Source organism: Polyodon spathula, chromosome 5 (genome assembly GCF_017654505.1).
Source record: "Polyodon spathula isolate WHYD16114869_AA chromosome 5, ASM1765450v1, whole genome shotgun sequence".
NCBI lineage: Eukaryota > Metazoa > Chordata > Actinopteri > Acipenseriformes > Polyodontidae > Polyodon > Polyodon spathula.
The window spans coordinates 49,224,072-49,248,488 of record NC_054538.1 but is presented as its reverse complement, the minus strand read 5'-3'; the positions used below and the strand labels follow the sequence as shown (position 1 = coordinate 49,248,488).

Genomic DNA, 24,417 nt, shown 5'->3' with positions numbered 1-24,417 from the left:
AAAAAATTCTAAAAAATAAATAACGGAAAAGTGGTGCGTGCATATGTATTCACCCCCTTTGCTATTAAGCCTCTAAATAAGATCTGGTGCAAATAATTACCTTCAGAAGTCACATAATTAGTTAAATAAAGTCCACCTGTGTGCAATCTAAGTGTCACATGATCTGTCATATGATCTCAGTATATATACACCTGGTCTGAAAGGCCCCAGAGTCTGCAACACCACTAAGTAAGGGGCACCACCAAGCAAGCAGCACCATGAAGACCAAGGAGCTCTCCAAACAGGTCAGGGACAAAGTTGTGGAGAAGTACAGATCAGGGTTGGGTTATAAAAAAATATCAGAAACTTTGAACATCCCACAGAGCAACATTAAAACCGTTATTAAAAAATGGAAAGAATATGGCACCACAACCTGGCAAGAGAGGGCCGCCCACCAAAACTCACAGACCAGGCAAGGAGGGCATTAATCAGAGAGGCAACAAAGAGACCAAAGATAACCCTGAAGGAGCTGCAAAGCTCCACAGCAGAGATTGGAGTATCTGTCCATAGGACCACTTTAAGCCATGCACTCCACAGAGCTGGGCTTTACAGAAGAGTGGCCAGAAAAAAGCCATTGCTTAAAGAAAAAAATAAGCAAACACGTTTGGTGTTCGCCAAAAGGCATGTGGGAGACTCTCCAAACATATGGAAGAAGGTATTCTGGTCAGATGAGACTAAAATTGAGCTTTTTGGCCATCAAGGAAAACGCTATGTCTGGCGCAAACCCAACACCTCTCATCACCCCGAGAACACCATCCCCATAGTGAAGCAAGGTGGTGGCAGCATCATGCTGTGGGGATGTCTTTCATCGGCAGGGACTGGGAAACTGGTCAGAATTGAAGGAATGATGGATGGCGCTAAATACAGGGAAATTATTGAGGGAAACCTGTTTCAGCCTGTGGCAGAGCAAAGCTCTGCCCTAAATTGGCAGGGATGGGGTTAACTTCCCCTACCTGCCTGGGTTTATTATGTTCAGGTGGCTGGGGTTGATTAGTTGATTAGGTTGATTAACGATCAATCAGCGCCCAGCCACCTGATATAAAAGGAGGCCTCTGCTTCTCATTTGGAGAGAGGGAGCTGAGGAAGCAGGTTGGTTTTTTTTTTGGTTGTTTGGAAAGTTTGAATCCAGTGAAGGCATTGCCCAGCCTGGAAATTGTTATTTTTGTAAGTTTTGCTTTTTGTCTTTCTTTGTGTTTAAATTGCTTTGTTTTGGCCCTTGTGCCCTTTCATTTTTGTGTTTATTTATAATAAAATAGTTATTTTTTTGAACTGCAGTCTGTCTCTGGGCCTCTTTCCACTCGCCAGCCTGCCACACAGCCTTCCAGAGATTTGAGACTGGGACGGAGGTTCACCTTCCAGCAGGACAATGACACTAAGCATACTGCTAAAGCAACACTCGAGTGGTTTAAGGTGAAACATTTAAATGTCTTGGAATGGCCTAGTCAAAGCCCAGACCTCAATCCAATTGAGAATCTGTGGTATGACTTAAAGATTGCTGTACACCAGCAGAACCCATCCAACTTGAAGGAGCTGCAGCAGTTCTGCCTTGAAGAATGGGCAAAAATCCCAGTGGCTAGATGTGCCAAGCTTATAGATACATACCCCAAGAGACTTGCAGCTGTAATTGCTGCAAAAGGTGGCTCTACAAAGTATTGACTTTGGGGGGGGTGAATAGTTATGCACGCTCAAGTTTTCTGTTTTTTTGTCTTATTTCTTGTTTCTTTCACAATAAAAAATATTTTTCAACTTCAAAGTGGTAGGCATGTTGTGTAAATCAAATGATACAAACCCCCAAAAAATCCATTTTAATTCCAGGTTGTAAGGCAACAAAATAGGAAAAATGCCAAGGGGAGGTCAAAACTTTCGCAAGCCACTGTGTGTGTGTGTGTGTGTGTGTGTGTGTGTGTGTATATATATGATAGTACTAGGGATCACTCGTCCCTCTCCCTCTCCAGAAAACAAAACAAATAAAGCACAGTAATAATCTTTATATAGCACGTCGGCACTGATAAAATTCCATTTCTGTGTCCTGGGTCTTGCATTGAAAGGGGCAACGAATGGCTGTGAGTGCCGTCTTGGTTACATATGGTGGCAGCGTGTGTGGGTGTCCCTAAAGACCCAGAAATGGGCACGGATTTAAAAGCATTGATCGAGCAGATCAATAGAAACACCGCTGCTCAGAAGGAACATAACAAGAGATGGAGACAGGCAGGCAAGAGAGTCACCACTGGCTACAGCCCCATAGGGAGAAGCCCTGCTGTCTTCATCTCTAGAGAGAGAAGCACTGCTTGGAGAAGCGCTGTACCAGAGTGAGAGGTAAAGCTGACGGCGCGAGAGGTATCACCAGTGGCAACAGCTCTGCGCCTGGTTCCCAACTCTGTTCTCCCCGAGCACCCAGAAGTTGCTGGGCTGCTGCCAGACGTCGCTTGGGCTCCCCCTGTTCACTGCTTCGATCCCCTGGGTGATCAGACCTTGCTGCGCCGGTCCCCAGGTGAAGACCTCTGCCCGCTGCTGCATCCTCCTGTTCCCCGGCCGTCGCTTCAGTCACCCCTGTCATCCCGGTGGGGTCCCTTGTCGCTGGATAGCGGTCCCTCCCTGGTAGCACCAGAGGGACCAACCCACCCTCAAGCCTGCCCGTGGAAGAGGGCGAAAATCAAAGAGATGAGACTTGAGGGTGGGTGGTCTTTTAAAGATGGAGGGAGATGGCCATTAAAGACATGGGGGAGGATGTGTTAGCAGGGAGAGGGTTAATTCCTCCCTGTTGAAAAAAAAAAATGTGCAAATGCACATTTGTTAATTATTTAATTGTTTTGTTAATTGCTTTATTAGTAATTATCCCCTGCACCTGGCTATCATTGTAAATTTGGTGCAGGGTATTTAAAGAAAGCAGCCAGTCTGTTCAGGACTGCTGGTGTGTATATAAGCCTGCTTCATGGGGTGCTCAAGTGGAGAAAAGGAAGGCAATGTAAAAACATTTTCAATTTGTGCTCAACCTGTGTGGTTTTGTTAATTTTTTTTATGTGACAGGTAAACGGCTTAGCCGTTTGGTATACTTCTAAATTATTACATGATTACTCGATAGTAAATGCTTCCATAACATGTAGTCTTGTAAGAATACTCACCGTAGTGACAAAGGTAGCATTTATACACATTGTATGATAAAATATTCACCTTAGATTCAGATGATTGATCGATACCAAAGCGTTTCTCCGGCAATGGAGGAGGAGGAGGATCATCATCATGTGGTTTCTGATTAAATGATTCTGAATGGACCTCCTCTGCTGTGGATAAGGCCTTGCTCTTTCTGCTCACTTTGGCATAGACAACATTCAACTTGGCCAGAACCTCTCTTTCCTCAAAGACCTCTTCAAGTACAATGTCATCTGTTAAGACCAGTTTATGCTGGTTTGCGCCAGTGCTGTCTGGTTCTGGCTGGAGTGTCTCCAGAAGTGTAGGGGAAGAACATTCAGTTTCTAGGAATTCCTTCACAGTTTGGTAAGTGGGATCTTCTGGTTCGTCATTCAGCCACGAATAAGAACTGTCAGGCTGAAGACTGGCATCTGAATGTCTGTAAGAGAGTGTCAATGAAGAGTGGAGGGTTTGGCTATTGGCTTCTTTTACGTAATTTGCCGTTTCATATGTGTGTTCCACTATCTGTTGAAACGTGATGTCCTCCAAGGCTGGGTCTAAGGTATGTGCTAGAATGTCTGAGTTCTTACGCTTATTTTCAGAGGTAGGGCCTGTATCTCGGTCCCCAGGCTGAGTGGCCAACAAGCTAGGAAGGAAGCTTGGCTCATGCAGAGTCTTTGAAAGGTTCTTCTTAACCGATGAATTTCTCTGTAGTTTCTCTGGTGACTTGAAGTTTTCTGGTGGATTTTTTAGAGGTTCAATGTGAAGCCCCTTGAGAAACTGCATGTCACCTGTCTTCACAGAAGAATTACATTTTTGGGGGTGTGATACTCCTGGTATTGCTTCATCAGTGTCTACAGAACTTGTTACCCCATTAGGATTCCTTTCTTCTTCCACCCTTGAGCTGAGAGTTGATACCTGGGTAGTTTTTTCCAAATTAGGTTTGCCTGAAATGGAGAAAAAGGCAATGTCATTGCATAAGCGAAATAAATAAATAAATAAACAAACAAAGGACACATACTGCTCAGCTTCAGCTTGTTGCACAATTTAGCAAATTCATGACACAACCTCATTGTATATACTGCATCTCTTGCAAATGTTTTCCCACAGGGGTTTATTTATTCCCCCCCTCCCCATTTCATTTCATCATTTTGAAGAGCTTAACACAAACCTATTTATAAGGCAAAAGACTTACTCCAAATATACACGTGAATAACGTGTGTGTGTGTGTGTGTGCGTGTGTATATATATATATATATATATATATATATATTTTTTTATATATATATATATATATATATATATACATACATATATATATATATATATTCACACACACACACACACACAGATCATGCTTAACGTAACTACTATATCTATTTTTAAGCCTAATAGTGTAATAGAAAGGTCATGAAGCTTTCAGCATAACTATTGGTAGAGCATGTTTTTGTGGGGCACGGAAAATGGTTGTTGTGATGTAAAAATTTGCAAGCAAGGAGAAAATTGTATTAATTTTGATAGAGTATGTGTGATCCGAATGAAGTAGCCTATAACTCTCATACCTTTCTCAACCTTAAGGATTTCATCCCCCTCTGGATTAAATCTGACTCCCACAAAATCAAGGTTTTCCAGTTTAGTCTGTGGAATACAATGAATACATTATCAAAATATATAAATAAGTCAAGTATGACCCAGTGTAATATAAAATAACCTGTGGACAAAAACTTTTCTCCGCATTTGGGACTCTTTAATCAAAAATTCAATAAATTTGAAGAGAATATATGCATTTTTTTATGTGTTCTCCTGTGCAATTCAACTCTGCTGGCCCGAATGGTTTAAGTGATAGTATGAAAAAGGTGGGACAGCAGAGTTGAAATGTCACTGAATTATACTAGTTCTTTAGAATTAGGATGCAGCCTACTCTAAAGAAATCAGCAAGAAGGATTCTGCAGGCTTAGATAATATCAAGAGTATTCTGAAATATATTAAAAAAAAAATTCAATATTGGAGAAACACTCTGACACAAATATTTAATTCTGTGCCATTCTGTGGTCGCAACAGTTTTAGTTTTTACCCTGTTTGAAGTGAAAAAGCAAATAAGGAATAAAATAATTAAGCAATATGAAAATAGTAAGAAACTACTCTTAACAATATTATACCGCTCTGTCCTGCAAATTTTTTTTTCTACTTTTATACTGTTACATTATTAAAATTCTATTCCTATCTGAATTTTGTCACAATTTTTTTTTTCTTCTAATTAAAAAGTGACTTTGTTGTCATATGTCAGTGTTAGTCAACTGAGTCATGAAAAAAATGAGAACCTACAACTTGAATGAGTTTAGGAACCCCTCTTTCCACATCTTCATGATCACAAAATTGAAAGGATTGCCTGAAAGTAAAAGCACAACATCCATGTATATTTGTTAACTTCAAGTTAGTCAAGGTTAGTATTGTGTTTTCTCCTAGGAACAAATATTACTGTTATTGCATAATTGACATTGTGCACATAGCTTTTGAAATACACTTTAGTAATTCAGTCTTGAAGTTTTTTTTTTTTAATTGGCTAGCACAACTAAATCTAACATACCAAATTATGCAATCATCTTGGTATTCTATCATTTGTTGTGGGCAAGACCCAACTTTAACTACCCAACTTAACCACTCCCACATTATTGAAGCAAAGAATGCATGATATATTTTCATGTGTTTATTGTGTGTTTCATATTAAAATATACAGTGCCGTGAAAATGTATTTGCCCTCTGTCTGATTTTCTGCATTTTTGCATATTTTTGACACTGAATGTTATCAGATCTTCAACCAAAATCTAATATTAGATAAAAGGGACCCTTTAGCAGCAATAACTGCAAGTGTAGTTATTGATCAGTCTCTCACAGTGCCGTGGAGGAATTTTGGCCCACTCCTTCATGCAGAACCTCTACAACTAAGTGACATGTGTGGGTTTTTCAGCATAAACTGCTCGTTTCAGGTCCTGCCACAACATCTCAATGGGGTTTAGGTCTGGACTTTGAATAGGCCATTCCAAAACTTTAAATTTCTTGTTCTTCAACCATTCTGATGTAGACTTGCTTCTGTGTTTAGGATCATTATCTTGCTGCATGACCCAGCTGCGCTTCAGCTTCAGCTTCAGCTTCAGCTCATGGACGGATGGCCTGACATTCTCCTGTAGAATTCTCTGATATAGAGCAGAATTCATGGTTCCTTCAAGTCGTCCAGGTCCTGACGCAGCAAAGCATCCCGAAATCAGGACACTACCACTACCATGCTTGAACGTTGGTATGAGGTTCTTATTGTGGAATGCAGTGTTTGGTTTTCGCCAGACATAATGGGGCCCATATTGGCCAAAAAGTTCCACTTTTGACTCATCTGTCTATAAAACATTGTTCCAGAACTCTTGAGGATCATCCAGGTGCTTTTTCACAAACTTGAGTTGAGTATTCATGTTCTTCTTAGTGACCAGTGATTTCTGCCTTACTACTCTGCCATGAATCACATTTTTGCCCAGTGTCTTTCTGATGATTGAACACTGACCTTAGCTGAGGTGAGAGAGGCCTGCAGATCCCTGGATGTTGTTCTAGGGCTCTTTGTGACTTCCAGGACGATTTTACGGCTTGCATTTGGAGAGATTTTGGCAGGACCACCACTCCTGGGAAGATTCACTACTGTCCCATCTTTCTCTACTTGGACAATATGGCTCTGACTGTGGTTTGGTGGAGCCCCAGAGCCTTAGAAATGTCTTTGTAACCCTTTAGAGACCGATAGGCGTCGACAACTTTTTTCCGGAGGTCTTCAGGAATTTCTTTTGATCGTGGCATGATGTGCCTCTAGAACCTGTGTGCTGACAACTTCACTCTGATGGTAAGGACCAAAGTTGGTCAGATTTATATTGGGCAGGGCTGGCCCAAATCAGGCCTGATTGTTAACCAAAGTATTCAAACAGCTGACCCTAACTATCCCTTTAATTAGGTTGAGTTAACTAGGGGAGCAATAATTTTTTTACACCTGAAGATTGCATGTTTGATTACCTTGCACACCAAACAAATGAAAGAAGCACCAAACTTTGGTGTCATTTTTTAACTCAGACTCCCTCTATATATTACTGCAACCCACGAAAAAGATCTGACCACATTCAATGTGAAAAATGTGCAAAAATCAGACAGAGAAATGTGCTTTTGATGAAAACTGTACTATATCTATATATATATATATATATATATATATATATATATATATATATATATATATATATATATACAGTGCCGTGAAAAAGTGAAAAGTTGCCCCCTGTCTGATTTTTGCACATTTTTCACATTGAATGTGGTCAGATCTTTTTTTAGATCTTTACCCTATATAAAGATCATACAATTTGATCATTTAGTCTTCATCATACAGGTGTGTGGAAACACAATCAAAAGAAATCTCTTAGGGCCTCAGAAAAACAGTTATTGGTGCTCATCAGTCTAGAAAGAGTTACAAAACCATTTCTAAGGATTTGGGGCACCATCAATCCACTGTCAGACATACAGTCTATAAATGGAGAAAATTCAAGACCACAGTCACTCTACCCAGGAGCAGTCGTCCTACCGTCCTTGACTAAAATGTCCTGGTACTTGGTAGAGTTCATGATGCTGTTGACCTTAACAAGGGCCCCAGGACCAGTGGAAGCAAAACCATAACATCAAAGATCCCCACCATATTTTACAGTAGGAATGAGTTTCTTTTTTGCATACACATCCTTCTTTTGACACCAAACCCACCACTGGTGTGCGTGGCCAAAGATCTCTATTTTCGTCTCATCTGACCATAGCACCCGGTTCCAATCCAAGTGCCAATGCCGTTTAGCAAACTCCAGGCAGTTACATTTGTTGGTTGCTTTTTTCTGGCAACCCTTCCAAATAGGCTATTGGCATGGAGGTGGTGTTTAATTGTAGATTTGGAGATACAACCAAGTTCTGTAATTCTCCAATTGCGACCCTTGGATTCTTCTTTGCCTCCCAAACCATCTTCCTCACTGTGCGTGGGGGCAAGATGCACTTGTGTCCTCTACCAGGCAGATTTACAACTGTTCCACTGGTTTTGAACTTCTTAATTATTGCCCTAATAGTGGTAAGTGGTATATTTAGGTTTTTAGCTATTTTTTGTACCCATTGCCTAATTTATGAAGGTCAACAACCATTTGTCTCTTTCATTTGTGAGTTCTTTGCCTTTCCCCATGGTGATGGATGACAAATGGATTTTACATGTGTGTTACCTCATTTTTATACCTCAGTGAAACAGGAAGCCATGGAAGGCTACAATACAGTTCCTTAAGATGCCAATAATTTTGACACCTATCTTTTTGAGAAAAAAAAAATTACTTGTTAAATAAACGTTTTCTCTGAGCAATTGTATTAGTATATAGCTCATTACCTGTGTTGTTTATTTTATACAGCCTTTTTTGCTCATCTTTATCAAGGGTGCCAATAATTTTGGAGGTGCCTGTATATTTTATGCTTTGAGCTCCCTATGAGGTATTTGGATACAAATAAGCCCCGTATAAAGCTAGTTTGATATGACTCTTATGCAAAGTTTGAAATGTATGCGTGTTTTCAGTACTGTAAAGAATAATTGATAGACAACCGAAAAACAATATTAATTAAAGTTAAAAACATGTGTATTGCTGTGTCACAAAGACAACTGTAGTGGGTGACGTCAGACCAGAAACAGGAACCAACACAGAACACAGGTTTTGAAATGGTGAAGGTGCTGATGCGCAGTTTAATAATTAAACAGACAGAACATGAAAGGTTTGAAAGACAAACAAAACACAGGACACAGCACTGATAGCCAAAATAAATAGACAAACAAAACAGACTATACAGACTAACATGGTGAGTTGTTATAAATTATTATTATTATTATTATTATTATTATGTAAAGTTTGAAATGTACACTACAAAGAAAAGTTTAAAGTACCTTGTATTGTCAGGCAGTCTCTCATCCAAGTACCAATCAGGCCTGAAAATTATTATTTTATTTCTTAGCAGACACCCTTATCCGGGCCAATTTACAATTGTGATGTTATTTTTTACATACAATTACTCATTTATACAGTTGGGATTTTTTTACTGGACCAATCTAGGTAAAGCAGCAGTGTGTCCCTGTGACAATGTGGTGGGTGTGGTGGTGAAACAGACGTCACAGAGTCACTGATACAGATGCAAATAACCCCAATACCAACAATGGTAGAGGCAGTGGTGGAGGCAAAGGAAGAAGGGCCCCCGGTGCAGGACCTTATTGTGGCCCCCCTCCCCAAATGTTAATTTAACCATTATTTATAAACATCAAACATACCAAATCAAGTGTTCAATATTGAACTATATTTAATTGTCAGAATGTTAGCATGTATGAAACAGTACGTAACAAGAATGTTTTCCACTCACCTACTTTATTTAATTTTGTGAACATCTTTACATCTATTCACTATCCATCAACACTACACTATTTTTAATCATAAACGAACAGGTTTAATCACTAACCCTACCAGGATTCCCCAATTCTGCGATCACAGATAATTACAAAATTTATAATTGTGCCCCGACATTTGCAGAAATTCTCACATATGAAACGTTTTTTTTTTTTTGTTTTGTTTTTTTTTTAATTATTTTTAAATCAGAAATGCAGGCGTGCTGATTTTCTAGTTTAGTTTGGTGCCTGCAGCAGCACCCAAGAGCTTCCATCTAAACTACAGGATGCACACAGAATATAACTGCAAATGTCTGTTCTGAATAGTACCCCAAAACCTTCCATGAAGACGTGCCTCGTAACAGCCTCTGGGAGAAAGAAGCTTGGATAATTAAAACAATAGCGATACCCATTGAAATGAGGGAGGATACAATCTGAATTACTGGCACCATAAACCAGCAGCTACAGTGATACAAATGTGTAACATCTGCAAATATAAAACGTGAAGGACAGTATCATTGTTAAAAACATTGTTAAAAAATAAAATAAATCTAAACTTTCAAACCCCTCTGGGGCCCTTTGAGTGTGCGGGCCCATGTGCATTTGCACCTGCTGCACCTGCTATTGCTCCGCCACTGGGCAGAGGGTGTACTTTATTAACAGGGAACATAGTCCAAAGCAACAAAAATATAAATCATAGGTCCCAATAGAGCAAGTCCCTCTCAGCTCTTTTGTGCACTTTCGGGGTGGTGGAAAGTGCAGGTGCTCACGTGTCCAGTTCAGTTGTGCGGGGTGTGTGGTGTCCAAGGTGAAAGTGCTGGCAGTAGTGCAGCAGCTCCTTGGTGTGACAGATCACTGTGACCCCGGTCTTAATGATAAACAAGCAAACACTCATAGCACACAAAGAAAACACAAGGCTCAGCAACCCAGGTTCAGTGTTACCTCAAAGGCCCCACACTTACAAAATGACAGCCCTTATATACTAGGAGACCCCATGATCAGCACAACTCGGCACACCAGCCAGTTGTCTAACGCAGCACAGCTGATCACAGTAATCTTTTCCCCTAATATGGTCATTCTGCCCTGCACTAAGATGTCTGACTTCCTTTTCCACCCCTCTCTCCAAGCCGACCCATCTTGGTACAGGCGTGCAAGTACCTCTGCTTAGCACCCTCTTCGGTTGAGAGGGAGATTTGCAGCTCAGATCCTCTCGCTCTCTGTCACAGTCCCCCACCTGGGATGGAACTCGTGACCTTCCAGTCAAGAGCACAGTGCTCTAACCACTATTCCACATATGCTACAAGTGAAGAAGCACTAATGTCTCGTTGTATGTCTTTTTTTTTTTTTTTTTTTTTTTAACATGAAACATACTTTTTGTATAGGTATACAAATGTCAATTGCTCTGGATAAAAGTATCAGCCATATTAATTCATATGACATTTTTCTGGCTTGCTATTTATTAATTTATAATATAAACATTAATTTCTACATTTATTTATTTAAAAATATTTATTTATAAATATATTTATGCATTGATACATTTTTTCAATCACTTATTTATTCTACCTAATAAATTATTCCTTTATTTAGTTTTAATTAAATGAGGGACTACAATTTATCTGAGATCAAAGATTTAGACAAGGAAGCTACATGCCACTCTTGTGTCAATTCCATTCTATGGTATCTACCAAACAGGAAACTATATATTTATTATATATTTACTATATATAATATTTTCAAACAGGAAATAGAGTATTTATAGAATCGAGCACAACCTTCAGGTTTTCAGCGTAAGCTGATCAGGCATGGATGTAGGCTTAAAAAATGATCGTATTTCAACAACAGCGCAGTGGCACAGCAGCCTAAGGCAATGTGCTCTTCAAGAACGTCATGTTGCAAGTTCAAACAATGATATATTTTTTTATTTTTTTTTGTGCAATATGTGCTGTTTTAAAACATAAATAAATTGTTTAATATAAATGGTGTGAATATCAAATTGCTTGCATTCCTTGTTTATTTTGACGTTGACCAACATGTGGAGTCACATCATTGATTGATGTCCAGTTATTTAGCTTCTCTGTTTGAAAAGTCACTACACACTCTTAAAAAGTAAAGTAAGGAAACGGAAGGAGAACAACAAATTTACCTTAGTTTGACAACTTATATCTCATTGTTTAGAAGAGATATTTACATCTTTTTTCACATTTGATATAAGAAAGTTTCAGACTTTAGGTACTGGTACAGATGGTAATTCCAAGTGATTTAGTTTTGCCATTGGAACATGGTGAAAACAGCAAAACTCTTGGAGCTGTACAGAGACTCGGTAGTTTCCAACTAGTTTTTCTAACTACTACTGTTCCTCTCAAATAAATAAATTTTATATATATATATATATATAATATACTCTCTGCATATAGTATATCTAGATATATATTAGAGATATTATATATAGATATAGATATATATATATATAGATAGAGAGATAATAGAGAGAGAGAGAGCGAAGAGAGGAGATGGGCTTCACTGAATTATAGGAAAAAATAAATCTAAGGTTTCTATGACATCATAAAGACTGTCAGGTCTAATAGTTTATAAACTGTCACCTAACCCCAAAATGAAATTATTTTCATGTAACTCACTGTTTTTCTTGGTTTCAGCAAAACCAATGTCATTTTCATATATATGTGCTTAATCATTTTGCCTCAGGTATCTGTCTACACTGCCTAAAAAAAACAGAAATTGTTCCAGGTTCATACTCACTGCCATCCTGTTTTTTACACAAAAGATGAAATTTGCCAGGTGTCAGTCCAAGTGACAGGAATGTCTTTTATTTTGTATTCTTCTCCAGTTTCTCTGTGATATGAATGTACCAGCGCTACATTAATTTTAGTTTTTTTCAAGGTATTCTGTGACAGAGAGCGAATTAATCTGAGTAAACAATCTCCCCTCCTGACCTGTAAGGGCACAGCATAACAGCAACAGTCCAGGCATTGATGGACATGGCAATCCCAAAAACCAAGTCCCAGGTGAGGTCTCTCTTGGGGCTGGCCACCAAATGTAATTAAATGGACAGAAGAATGTCAGGGGTGTTTGACACCATTAAGTCCCTACCCTTATCACACCAGATTTTGACAAGAAATTCATGCTCCACAACCGGATGTTGGTCTGGGGACAGTCTTGTCCAAGCATGTCGACAGAGCAGAACACCGCATCCTCTATATAAGTAAAAAAAAAATTCTCACCCGGGAGCATAACTACTCCATCATTGAGAAGGAATGTCTGGCCATTAAATGGGCCACTCAGAACTTACGCTACTACCTACTGGGACATTCATTCAATCTCGTCACTGACAATGCCCTACTCAAGTGGTTAAGCGAAGGATAGCAACGCTCTCATAACTCATGAGACATTTTTTGTTTGAAAGTGGTCTTGGGGAGCACAGGAGTCAAATATGGGTCCAAGGTCAAGTATAATCTAGAAGAATATGCAATTCTGAATTCACTGTTGCGCTGTGTTTGAATGGCTCAGGATGCAAATATAGCCTTCATCCATAATATATATATATATATATATATATATATATATATATATATATATATATATATATATATATATATATATATATATATATTTTCGCCCTTTTAAAGTACCGACCCAGACACAGATGGAGATTTTTGAAAGCACTTGCACGCTAAGATTTTTAATAATACAAAATAAACAAAACAGAAAACAAAAACCTAGCTCTATACGAGCACTAACTACCACAGACAGGAAACTAAATTATAAAACTGGACAACTAAGTAAGCTGTTTACCTGCTTAACAAAAATAAACAAACAAAAACACAGTTTCACACATCAAAAGGTTTTTACACTACCCTTCTTTTTTCTACTCTTGAGCACACAATCAAGCAGGTTTCTATATACACCAGCAGCCCTGAACAGACTGGATGCTTTTCTAAATACCCTCCACCTGGCTCTAATTTATAAGATAGCCAGGTGCATCGGATAATTACTAATACAACAATTAAACTAAACAAATCAAACAAATAAACAAATGTGCATTTGCACATGTTTTTTTTTTGTTTGTTTTTTTCAGCAGGGAGGATTTTAACTCCCTCCCTCCTGATTATATACAGTGTCAGGGTGTTCAAATCTTTGTCCACTTGCTGTAGGTCCCCCAAGTCCACAAAAATATATATTGAATAAACAAACACATCTGTACATTGTCATGTAGTGAAATCAGGGTTGCCAACCTTGTCATTTTGTTTTTACTGACATACAGATTTACAGTGGCCTTTTTTTTTTTTACTGACACCATTTAAAAAACTAATAGAAACAATACATAAAAATACATCTTGTTTTGTGTACTTAGATTTCTTTAGGTCTTATTTACCTCTTATGGTCATACGTGGACACATTTGCAGATTGGATCGTTGGTCTGAAGCTGGTGCAATTTTTAACAGCAGTCTTGACAGTGAGAATTCTATTCAGAAGGTCTGTAGACAATTGATTTCTTACATCTGTTTTTACAATGTTCATCTGAGAAAAAAATGTGTTCTAATTCTGCTGTACTGTGTGGCAAAGCCAACAAATTAATGGCAACCTTGGCAAGTGTAGGAAATGTGGCTCTCCACTAGGTATATAAAAGAGCGCAGTTTTGTGCCAGTTTTCATCAGTCAGTCACTTATTGCATAAATTCCATCTAGGCTATCCAGCATATTTTCAATAACAAAAAAGCATTGCAAGCTGGACAATGTCTGCCGAGCTCACTATACTTTGTTTACTTGCTTGGTTGAAGAACTTGTATACTAATTTCAGCACAGTATTGTTAATTGGTATCCTTCTTTTGATACTTTTCACACAAGGTGTTGGTATATGTCATTCGAGCTGATTGGGAAAACTGCAAGCAATACAAAATATGCTATATTTATTCAGATTAAAAATAACAGATTTTTTAAAAAATGTATTTATTTATTGTTTTAGGTGTTAAAATGTGACTTTTCTTTCTGACTGGCCTTAATGGACGGTTGACAACCTTAAAAGCCAAGTGCAGTTTAATGTGGCTTACTGCTTTTTCAATCACTAATACAGCAAAGGCAGTGAGCTTTCCTTGCTTTACTGTGATCGGAAGTGTTTTTTGACATGCTTCATTAAAGAAGCTGCTCTTTCTCCAGGGTCAGGATAATTTCTTCGGTGATTCAGGGCTTTCAGCACAGATTTGTAAAAATATTTCAAATCCCTCCCACCCCTCCCTTTGCCGCTTGCATTCTTCTTCTTCCCATTGCTTGTGTTTATGCTTTGCTACCCATGAAAGAGACACTGTTTGCTGTATTCAAGCAAAATCAAAACTGACTGACCTAGAATTCACTTGTGTGCCGCACGAAAGTGAGCAAGGATAAGTTCCGGGTCAGCCAGTTTGATTTTGTGTGAGATACACTGCCTTGGCTGAAAAGTCAGCGAGTGAAATTCTTCTGAAATGTAACCGATTGTCTGATTTAAACATATGTCTTGACAATTACTTTTGTCTGTACTAGAATGTCTACCTGAAGTTATTCATTGTTATAAGTTTTGATCTATGCAAATACTGTTTGGTGTAAAAGGTTTCTTAATCGTTTATAATTGTAACATTTATAGGCTTTTCACCTCGTCTAATATTTGAATTCTGTTGCTGCCATTTGATTTAATGTCCTGTCTATTGCAGTGTGTTGTAAACAATCATGCCTTGCCCAGCATTTTTCTTAGTTCTGTCATGCAATCCTACTGCTTTGGAGATTTATATATTTTTCAGAGTAGTTACATTTCTGTCACAAATTCTGGTTATATGATGTTGCGCGAGGGTTGTGTTTTTACATTTAGAACAGGACAGAATAGGGTTGCATACAATTATTAACTACATTCTATTTTAGAAGAGCACCTGTTTCCAGCTCAGGTCCAGAGAAACTTCACGTGTCTTATCGTGGTACTGGGCCTACAGTTTCAACCAGGGGCACCCAACCTTTGCATCTCTTACAGTTACATACTTGTATCTGCTGGATTGTATCAGGTAGAAAGACATTGCCTGAAATATTTCTCTTGGTACAACAATCACCATAATGTAAAATATTTTCATCTGTTCCTTTTAATCTTATCTGTCCCTGACAAAGTGCAGTTGGCTTGCAGCAGATCACAAACAAAGACAAAAGCAATTTCAAAGGAACCAAGAATTACGGGGCCAATTCTGTAAAACTATGAGGAAGGACTAAAAAAAAAAAAAAAAAAAAAAAAAAAAAAAAATCACAGTGTGTATTCCAACCAGATGACATGTATTGATAATTTTGCTCAAACTGGGGTTTCAAGAAAGACAGAAAAACAATGAACATCTATAACTGAATGTCTCTCTGCCTTTTTATGTTACTTTATCAGCATAGATGTTTCGCTAGCAGTTAGGAGTTTATTTTATTCTTTATTTATTGCATTTATACACCGAGTGTACAAAACATTAGGAACACCTTCCTAATATTGAGTTGCACCCCCTTTTGCCCTCAGAACAGCCTCAATTCGTCAATTGAGGCATGGACTCTACAAGGTGTCGAAAGAGTTCCACAGGGATGCTGGCCCATGTTGACTCCAATGCTTCCCATAGTTGTGTCAAGTTGGCTGGTAGTGGATCTCTACTCTGAATAGCTCGTTCCATCTCATCCCACAGATGCTCAATTGGATTGAGATCTGGTGACTGGGCAGGCCACTGCATTAAGCTGAATTCACTGTCATGTTCGTGGAACCATTCCTGGACAATCCTAGCCTTGTGGCATGGGGCATTATCCTGCTGAAAAAATCCATTAGCAGATGGATACACTGCTGCCATGAAAGGATGCACCTGATTGGCAATGATGTTCAGCTATCCTGTGGCATTCAAACGTTGCTCCACTTTTATCAAGAATCCCAATGTGTGCCATGAAAACACACCCCACACCATCACACCACCACCACCAGCCTGCAATGTTGACACATGACATGATGGATGCATGTACTCATGTGGTTTTCTCCATACCCTAGTCCACCCATCAGCGTGAAACAGCAGGAACCAGGATTCATTAGACCAGGCAATGTTTTTCCAATCCTCCAGTGTCCAGTGTTTTCGATCCTTAGCCCACTGCAACTGCAGTTTCTTGTGTTTTGCTGAAAGAAGTGGAACTCTGTTAGGTCGTCGGCTGCCATACCCATTTGTGTCAAGGTACGACGAGTTGTGCATTTTTTTATGGGTCTTTCGGCACCAATGTTGTACTGGACTGTCAGTTGACTAACTGTAGCCTGTCTGTTGCTCTGCACAATTTGATCCACCTCCTTTGGCCTCTTTCATAAGTGAGCCGTTTGACCACTGTCCTGTCGTTGGCTGGATGTCCTTTGGGTGGTGGACCTTCCTTGATAAACACGGGAAACTGTTGAGCGTGAAAAACCCAGCAGCGTTGCAATTCTTGACACACTCAAACTGGCATGCCTGGCACCTACTACCATGCCCTGTTCAAAGGCACTTAAATCTTTTGTCTTGCCCATTTACCCTCTTAATGGCACATATATACAAAATTCATGTCTCAATTGTGTCAAGGCTTAAAAATCCTTCTTTAACCTGTCTCTCCTTCATCTACACTGATTGAAGTGGATTTAACAGGTTACATCAATAAGCGATCACCTGGATTCACCTTGTCAGTCTATTTCATGGAAAGAGCAGGTGTGCCTAATGTTTTGTACACTCAGTGTATATCGCTTTTTATATAAAAGCACTGCACAGTACGTAGCAGTAAAAAAACAACAAACCACAATATATTTGTATAGCATGTCACACATACAACTGCCACAGTCATACTGTTGTGATGGCTTTCTGCATGAGGTATTAATGATGTAATTAATTGTAAGTGTTACATTGTATGTGTGTCTTTTATAGTTAAGTTCTTTTTAATCATTGTTTAAATTGTGTGAATGTGTTTTTATAGTCGTTTTAATGGGCTTACTAATTCAGTTGCTTTAATATGCTTTATATTAAGGTTCTACACAGTATTGTGTAAGTTTTGAGTTCTTTCATTTACCATTTTGGCAAAACCAGCTACGTGCAGTTTTGCATAGCCTAACATGACTGAAAGTCACAGATGGGTGTCTGAGCTAAACACCAAAAGGCAGGAGATTAGCAGAGATAGAGTGAGATGTGGGAGGGGAACTGAAAGGCAAGATGGATGCACCCTGCTAAATACAACGTGGTATGCAGCCCCCCCCCCCCCCCGAGGGAATGTGCAATGATAGAGTGGAAACCCCTATCACTGAACAGAAGTAAAACAAATGGGAGTGGAGTCAACAGTTGTTTACAAAGGTATAAATACCCAAAATGGTAAAGCGTTGTCGGTCTTTTCATCTCTTTCGAATTGACTCCATAGATATCCATGCTTTCTGATACAAACGTATGCACTGAGCTGTACTGAGGCCTTGTCCGAAGTCAGTTTAAATCTCGTGCTTATATGATTGTATTGGAGGTATACCTTTCTTGTATATAAAGTGTTTTTGAATCAAAAAACATTTGTCAGCTTAATCTTTTTCACTACAATACCATTTAAATAGCAATATACACAATAATACAAAAGCAGCAATTTAAAATTTACATTAAAACCCACTAAGACTTATTTTATAAAAGTGCATTTTCAACTTGATAACTGTAATGGTCCCAGCTTTCCCTGACAAACGAAGGCAGAGCACTCCATAATTTAGGATCTCTACAAGAAAAAGCCCTACCTCCCATGTTGTTTTTGTTGACCCTAGGAATAACCAGCAGGCTCACATCTTGTGATCTCAGAGTAAGGTTTGATAGAGACAAACTGAAACCTATCATTGTGGTTCAGACCTAAAGATCTGAACCACAATGGGACAACGCTAGACAGTCCTACTATACTTTCAGGGCAATTCAATAGGACTGTCAGTATCAAATCTAGAAGAATTTGTGGAATCTAATTTCTGATGTCTAGTATTTTATTTTTAAAGAAATGTAAGAAGTCATTGCAGCTGTGAGGAGCCAATGTCAAGAGTAGGACTATTAGGTGAAGAATTAGTTTCAATTAAATTAGAACATGACAATCTAGCCAATGCCAGAGCCTAATAGATATAAAAATCTTACCAGGTCAGCTGATGTAATAACAAGAAATCCTGAATACTCACCAGTCAGAGGATGAGCAGTAGAACAGCATAACAATGAGGACCATAAGGACCATAAAGGAAACTAGAACCAGGGGCTGCTGGGAGAGTCCTGTGCTTCCAGCAGCCGAATATTTAAAGCCTGCTTCTATGACTGGAGCCATCGGTCATCTGATTAGCTGAAAAAGTTAAAATGCAAGTATCAGTTCATTTATTTATTTATTGTTTATTATGTGAGGGGTGTTAAGTGTTTGATTTATTTTTGAATACACTGGTTTTAGAACTTCCCACAAAAGTGACCACCATTAATGCCTCAAACTTACTGCTCCAAAAGGAACTGAGGATATCTGAACTCACCAGCCTTGGTTTTTAACAAGCAAGAGCTTTACTGGTGAGATAAAGGAACTCCAGCACCAGCACAATCAGAAGTAATTATCATGCTAACAGAAGGTAATTTGTTATGTATCTGAACATTCAATTGTTAATCTAAAATGGCTAAATGACAAACACTGTTTTTTTTCTTTTTTCCCCCATAACTGTTTTTTTTAGATGACTTTAAACAAAAAATAATAAGAAACCACTACAGACTTCTTTCAAGCCCCTGAATAAATTGTTAATTAGGAATTAACAATTGTTAATTAGGAAACCTGCACTCTCTAAGCAGTTATAAACCACTTTTGCAAATAACCTTAAAGAGAGGTTAAAGGTCATGGTCAGACATTTTTGATAGAGCATATTTGGACTGCTATATGTGTTTGTGGCAGAGTGTCCCGCCCCTTTGTGTTTATTAGTGTTTTAGGTTGTATGTAGTGTGTTAATGTTGGTGTTTAAGTATAAAATACACGGGATATAAATATGGGTTATGAGAAAGAGTGTTAAAGTGTAATTTGTATTTAGACACGAGGATGGCACAACTCGCCCCACATGCATATTTACATGGGTATTGATATGTAAGAACAGGAGTACACAGATTAGTTCACGTGCTGGGATTCAAGGAAATAATTAATTGGTAATTGAATCAGAGCACAATTGTATATATAGATGCACGAAGCACTTACTTGGAGTTGTGTGTTCATTAGTGGAGAACGGGTGAGAAAGAGGAGAGTTAATTTAAAATTAATATAGCAAATGTTACAGCGTGCTGGAAGTGCCAGCACAGTACTTGTTTGTTGGGTTCGTCCACGTCCATTTTGTGTTTTGTCTGTCTTTTTGTTTGGCCAATGCACCCTTTCTTTTCAGTGTTGTGTGTTTTGTTTAAATTTTTGTTTGTTTCATCATTTAATAAATATACTGAGTGCCACCGCTCAGTTTTCACCAGCCAGTCCTTATTTTGGAGTCTGTGTCCTTCTGGGTCTGATGTCACCACTTCAAGCCATCCTGGTCACAGTGTTCCAAAGTAACCATGACCCAAGCTACACTGGAAGGATTTAAAAGCTAGTTCTACATTTGAGCTTAATGACAGGTCAAAGGTCAAGATCAAGGTATTTTTTTTTAATAAAGCATACCTTAATTCTCATAGGCTTCCGCTACTCTGTGAAGATTCATAAGTCTACAACATTCTACCTTAGATAAATACTGCAATATGCAAATATGTGCAAATTGACCATAGCTGAAATTTGATTGGCTCACGGTGGCAATGTTTTTTCATGTAGAGACTTGCCTTGAACAAACTTGATAGACAACCTTGCCAAGGTTTTGTATCTAAAGTTTCACTTCAAATCGGCATAACAGTTTCAGAGAAGAAGACGTTAGATTATTTGACAAATCCAATATGGCCGCCTAACCATGTGACCAATCAACTTATGTTGAACAAAACTAAATCTAGGGCATAAGGATAGTCTATGCCCCAAGTTTCACATCTCTGCCATAAGCTGTTTCAGAGAAGATTTTATTTAAATTGGCTAAAAAATTAACGAAAAATCCAATATGACTTCCAAACCATGTGACTTATGACCTTCGTTTTCGCTCTGACACAACTTCCCAAAGGCCTCTACCACCGTACCTAGTTTTGTAACTTTTTGTGCAACGGTGTTGATTTAATGCAACTTTTAAGTTCTCAGGGGAAGGAAGTAATAAATAAATAAATAAATAAATAATAACCGGAAGTTGCAGGCAACTTTAAGGCGTTCACAGAAGAACAAGATATGGTTTCAGACTTGGGAAAATGGAAATCATACAAACATTTTGTTAATTGGAAAGCATAATTTTATTTTGTATAATTTTTTGTAGGGCAACGGTCAGTATTTTATAAATGTGGATTTTAGTATTAACTGTGATAACTGCTTGTGATTAGTTGTGAGTGCATTGCACACTGTGGAACTTTTAGCTGCATATTTAAATACCCCAGATATCAAATTACTGTACAGCCAGAGATCACAGTAACTTTTACACTCTTAAAAAAAAATAACGTGGGCACACTTCTTTTTTTTTTGTTTTACTATTATATGATTTACTATTAGATGTGATGATAGTATTAAGCAATATATGTTGCTGGGCAAGGCTATATCATTTTTATCAGGAATTATGGTCATAAGCGGCCTCTTGTGGTGAGATTTTCGAAGGCAGTCTTTGTTCACCAAAGACTGCATTCTAAATTTCACCATAAGAGGGCAAACTTGCACCACCCTCTGGTTAACATTAGAACCGCCACGTGGGTCACTTTGACCCATACATTTTTAAACTGCTTTGTTATAAAAATGAAAGACATACTATCGAATACAACTGAAAAGTGAACGTTCAAATCTAACATTTGCATGGCTGAAACACTAGTTAAATGGAAAATTAAACATAAAAGGCTTTATTTGTATAATGAGAGCATATACAGCACAACTACAAACACTAAAAATTATTTTTTTTAAAATACACATTTCTAAAGAAACAGGTATGCACATATACTTGTGCACACGTGTAAATGGTTATATGTACACATAAAAATAAAATATAACACTAGTTCCGGTTTGACGGCTGTATTGTGCTCTATGGAGGAGCGTACCCGTCTGCCAGCTGACTTTGCCTGCATCCAGGAGCTGTGTTGTAAACACAGATGTAGTTTCATTGAACACTACTGTGTAAACACTTGTAAACTGGTACATACAAGCCTGTAAAATCGAAATATTTTTTCAAAAGTTGCATTCGTGGAACAAAACAAAGGATTGTTGTCTCCCAGGTACATAAGCAACTAGGCTTTCACTGAGTTGGCATCTTGACAAATCCACTATCATAGCAATCTCTGTCTCCTAGTCAGTCCACAAACAAAGGCTTGAAATAAAAAATAAATAAACATGTTCTAGGAAGAGGGGGCGTGTCTTGTTTGCTGCAGTTACAAAAGTTATATTAAAAAGACACGTGTTGTAATGCATGGGTCACATTGACCCACGTGCGGTTCTAAGTATAACTACTTATAAATGTATCTTTTTCGCGATTCTGGCTATCAAACCCCGCCAGGATATGTAATTCATATATTTAGGAAAAGTCAAAAACGGACACACACATACGACTTACAACGGGAGAATAATTAACATTTTAAATGCAAAACGGGTCACAATGACTCCCATGGAGGTTCTAGTGTTAAAAACCAAACATATATTTTCTTCCTGCTGGTTAATGCACAATACAGTGATGAAAATCACATCTCCAATAAAATACATCTAACTACTATAAATAAAGCACTTAGCTATCAGTCTCTGTATTCTTCAATTATTCAGACCAGAACTTAACCATACTATATAAACCTATTTTTGTGTTACACATCCCACTATTTGCATTACCTACAGTGCTCATATAAGCCACACCAGTTTTTGTAAAACAACAAGTCACATCTAATAAATTATAAACATACAAAATGTATAATTATATTCAATCCACAACAAATCAAAACAAATTTATATCAACACACATCCCACATTAAATAATAAAACATTAAATAAGCACTTAATATAAATAGTATTTCAAAACTACTAGTGTAAAAAGCATACATGCACAACACACTGAGCTACTTCAGTATAACGTTTAACAGGGACAGAATTTAAAACAGGGTTAAAGTTAATATTCCAATATAAAACTAGTTTTCCTGAATCAGTGCATACACGACTGCATTTATATAACGTTTAGCAGGAACAGTATATAATACCAAATCAGTCGTGGGTTTTATGAAATTACTTTTTTATAAAGCATTTAACTGAAGTATTTACAAGTCAGTCACCAGACATATAAAACAAAGAGTAGGGAGAGAGAAATGTGAGATTTGAGAGACTGCCTTACTAAACTGTAGGTATCGCGCAATCACTTGCAGGATTTGTTTCCAAAGCACGCCTCCGTCAACGGCTGTCACTTTCCTGAAACAATCCGCACAACACACAGCCGGAATCCGCCTGTAACAGCTTTCACGAGCAGTAGCAATTCAGCCCGCAACTCATTCTCTCACTTTATTATCCCTCCGTTATATATTGACAACAATTAAGCTCTCTGCATTCTCACCAGGATAGAAGTCCACACAGGGGAAGGAGGGGAAATCAGCTAACATCATTGCACAGCTCCAATTCTTCTAAATGTCTACTTTTTGGGGGCATTCGTGAATAACCGTGCGATTTTCAACATTACAACTGTATTTCATAGAGCATGAGATTCTGAAGAGGTCTGTGTCTAGTTCTCCCAAAGTTCCGCCACCCCCTTCATGTAAACGGCTTACACCCCAGGGTTCGTTGCAACAGATTCAGTATTCGTGTTTGTTGTTTTACAACAGTTCGGTAGTAAAAATATATATATTCAGATTTTTAAACAGACTGTACTCGTGTGACTTGTACAGTTCACGTATTATACATTGTATTGTTTAGATTGTCTTCTGGTTTAAAATGGATGATGCAGTTTTGTTTTTGTTTTTTTTCGAGCGGCTTCTGTTGAACTGCAACAGCATTTAAAAATAAATAAATACAAATAAATAAACAAAACATTTCTGTATACATTTCCATTTCCAATACTTACAGAGTGTGTCAGTAAGTGTACAGTTCTGTAAATGCCTGCATGTCCACGAGGTTATTTTAAGTAAAGAAATATTACGGCAGAAAAGCTGCTCATTATACTAAAATGTCCGTTTTTTGTGGGGATTCTCTGTGAATAACCGTGCGATCTTCACAGTTGCAATTGTATTTCATAGAGCAAGCGATTCTGAAGAGTTCTGTCTATATTTTTCATTTTTAAACAAGCTGTATTCGTGTGACATGTACAGCTCATGTATTATATATTTTATTGTTTCGATTGTCTTCTGGTTTAAAAAGCATGGTGCAGTTTTTCTTTTTCTTCTGGATGCTATACAGCTGCAACAGGGCTTCAAAAAATGTTTTCTTAGTTTACAGTATGTGTCTTTGTATATATACTGTACTGTGTGTATGTGTAAAATAATGTCAGCCTTTCCAGTGTAATTACTCTGTTTTAAGATTCCCAGCCATTGTGGCTTGGAAGCCTAATAAATAAAAACAAATTACAGCTGTGTTTACAGCAAGGACAGCAAAATATCTACTAATGTATCCAAAGCAATAAGGATAGGCTACATACAATAGTAAGTCGTAGTAAATGAATACATAAATAAAAAAAATGAGGTATTTTAATGCAAACTTTTTCTTGACTGAAAAGCTTAC

At 38.1% G+C, this 24,417-nt stretch overlaps 1 protein-coding gene across 2 annotated transcripts in view; it reads right to left on the bottom strand.

The window, feature by feature from the left end:
- The window catches only part of LOC121316017, a 44,234-nt gene that overhangs the window by 7,981 nt on the left and 11,836 nt on the right, over positions 1-24,417 (bottom strand). The window contains exons 3-7 of one of the 2 annotated variants that reach the window (XM_041250692.1): positions 18,809-18,963; positions 5,494-5,557; positions 4,731-4,806; positions 3,211-4,115; positions 2,554-2,797 (exon numbers count right to left, since the gene is read on the bottom strand). In XM_041250692.1, coding sequence (XP_041106626.1) covers positions 2,726-2,797; positions 3,211-4,115; positions 4,731-4,806; positions 5,494-5,557; positions 18,809-18,948 — 1,257 coding nt within the window. In that variant the 5' untranslated portion in view covers positions 18,949-18,963 and the 3' untranslated portion in view covers positions 2,554-2,725. Of the gene's footprint in view, positions 1-2,553; positions 2,798-3,210; positions 4,116-4,730; positions 4,807-5,493; positions 5,558-18,808; positions 18,964-24,417 lie in introns of those variants that run through there. The other variant, XM_041250693.1, reaches the window with a different exon arrangement.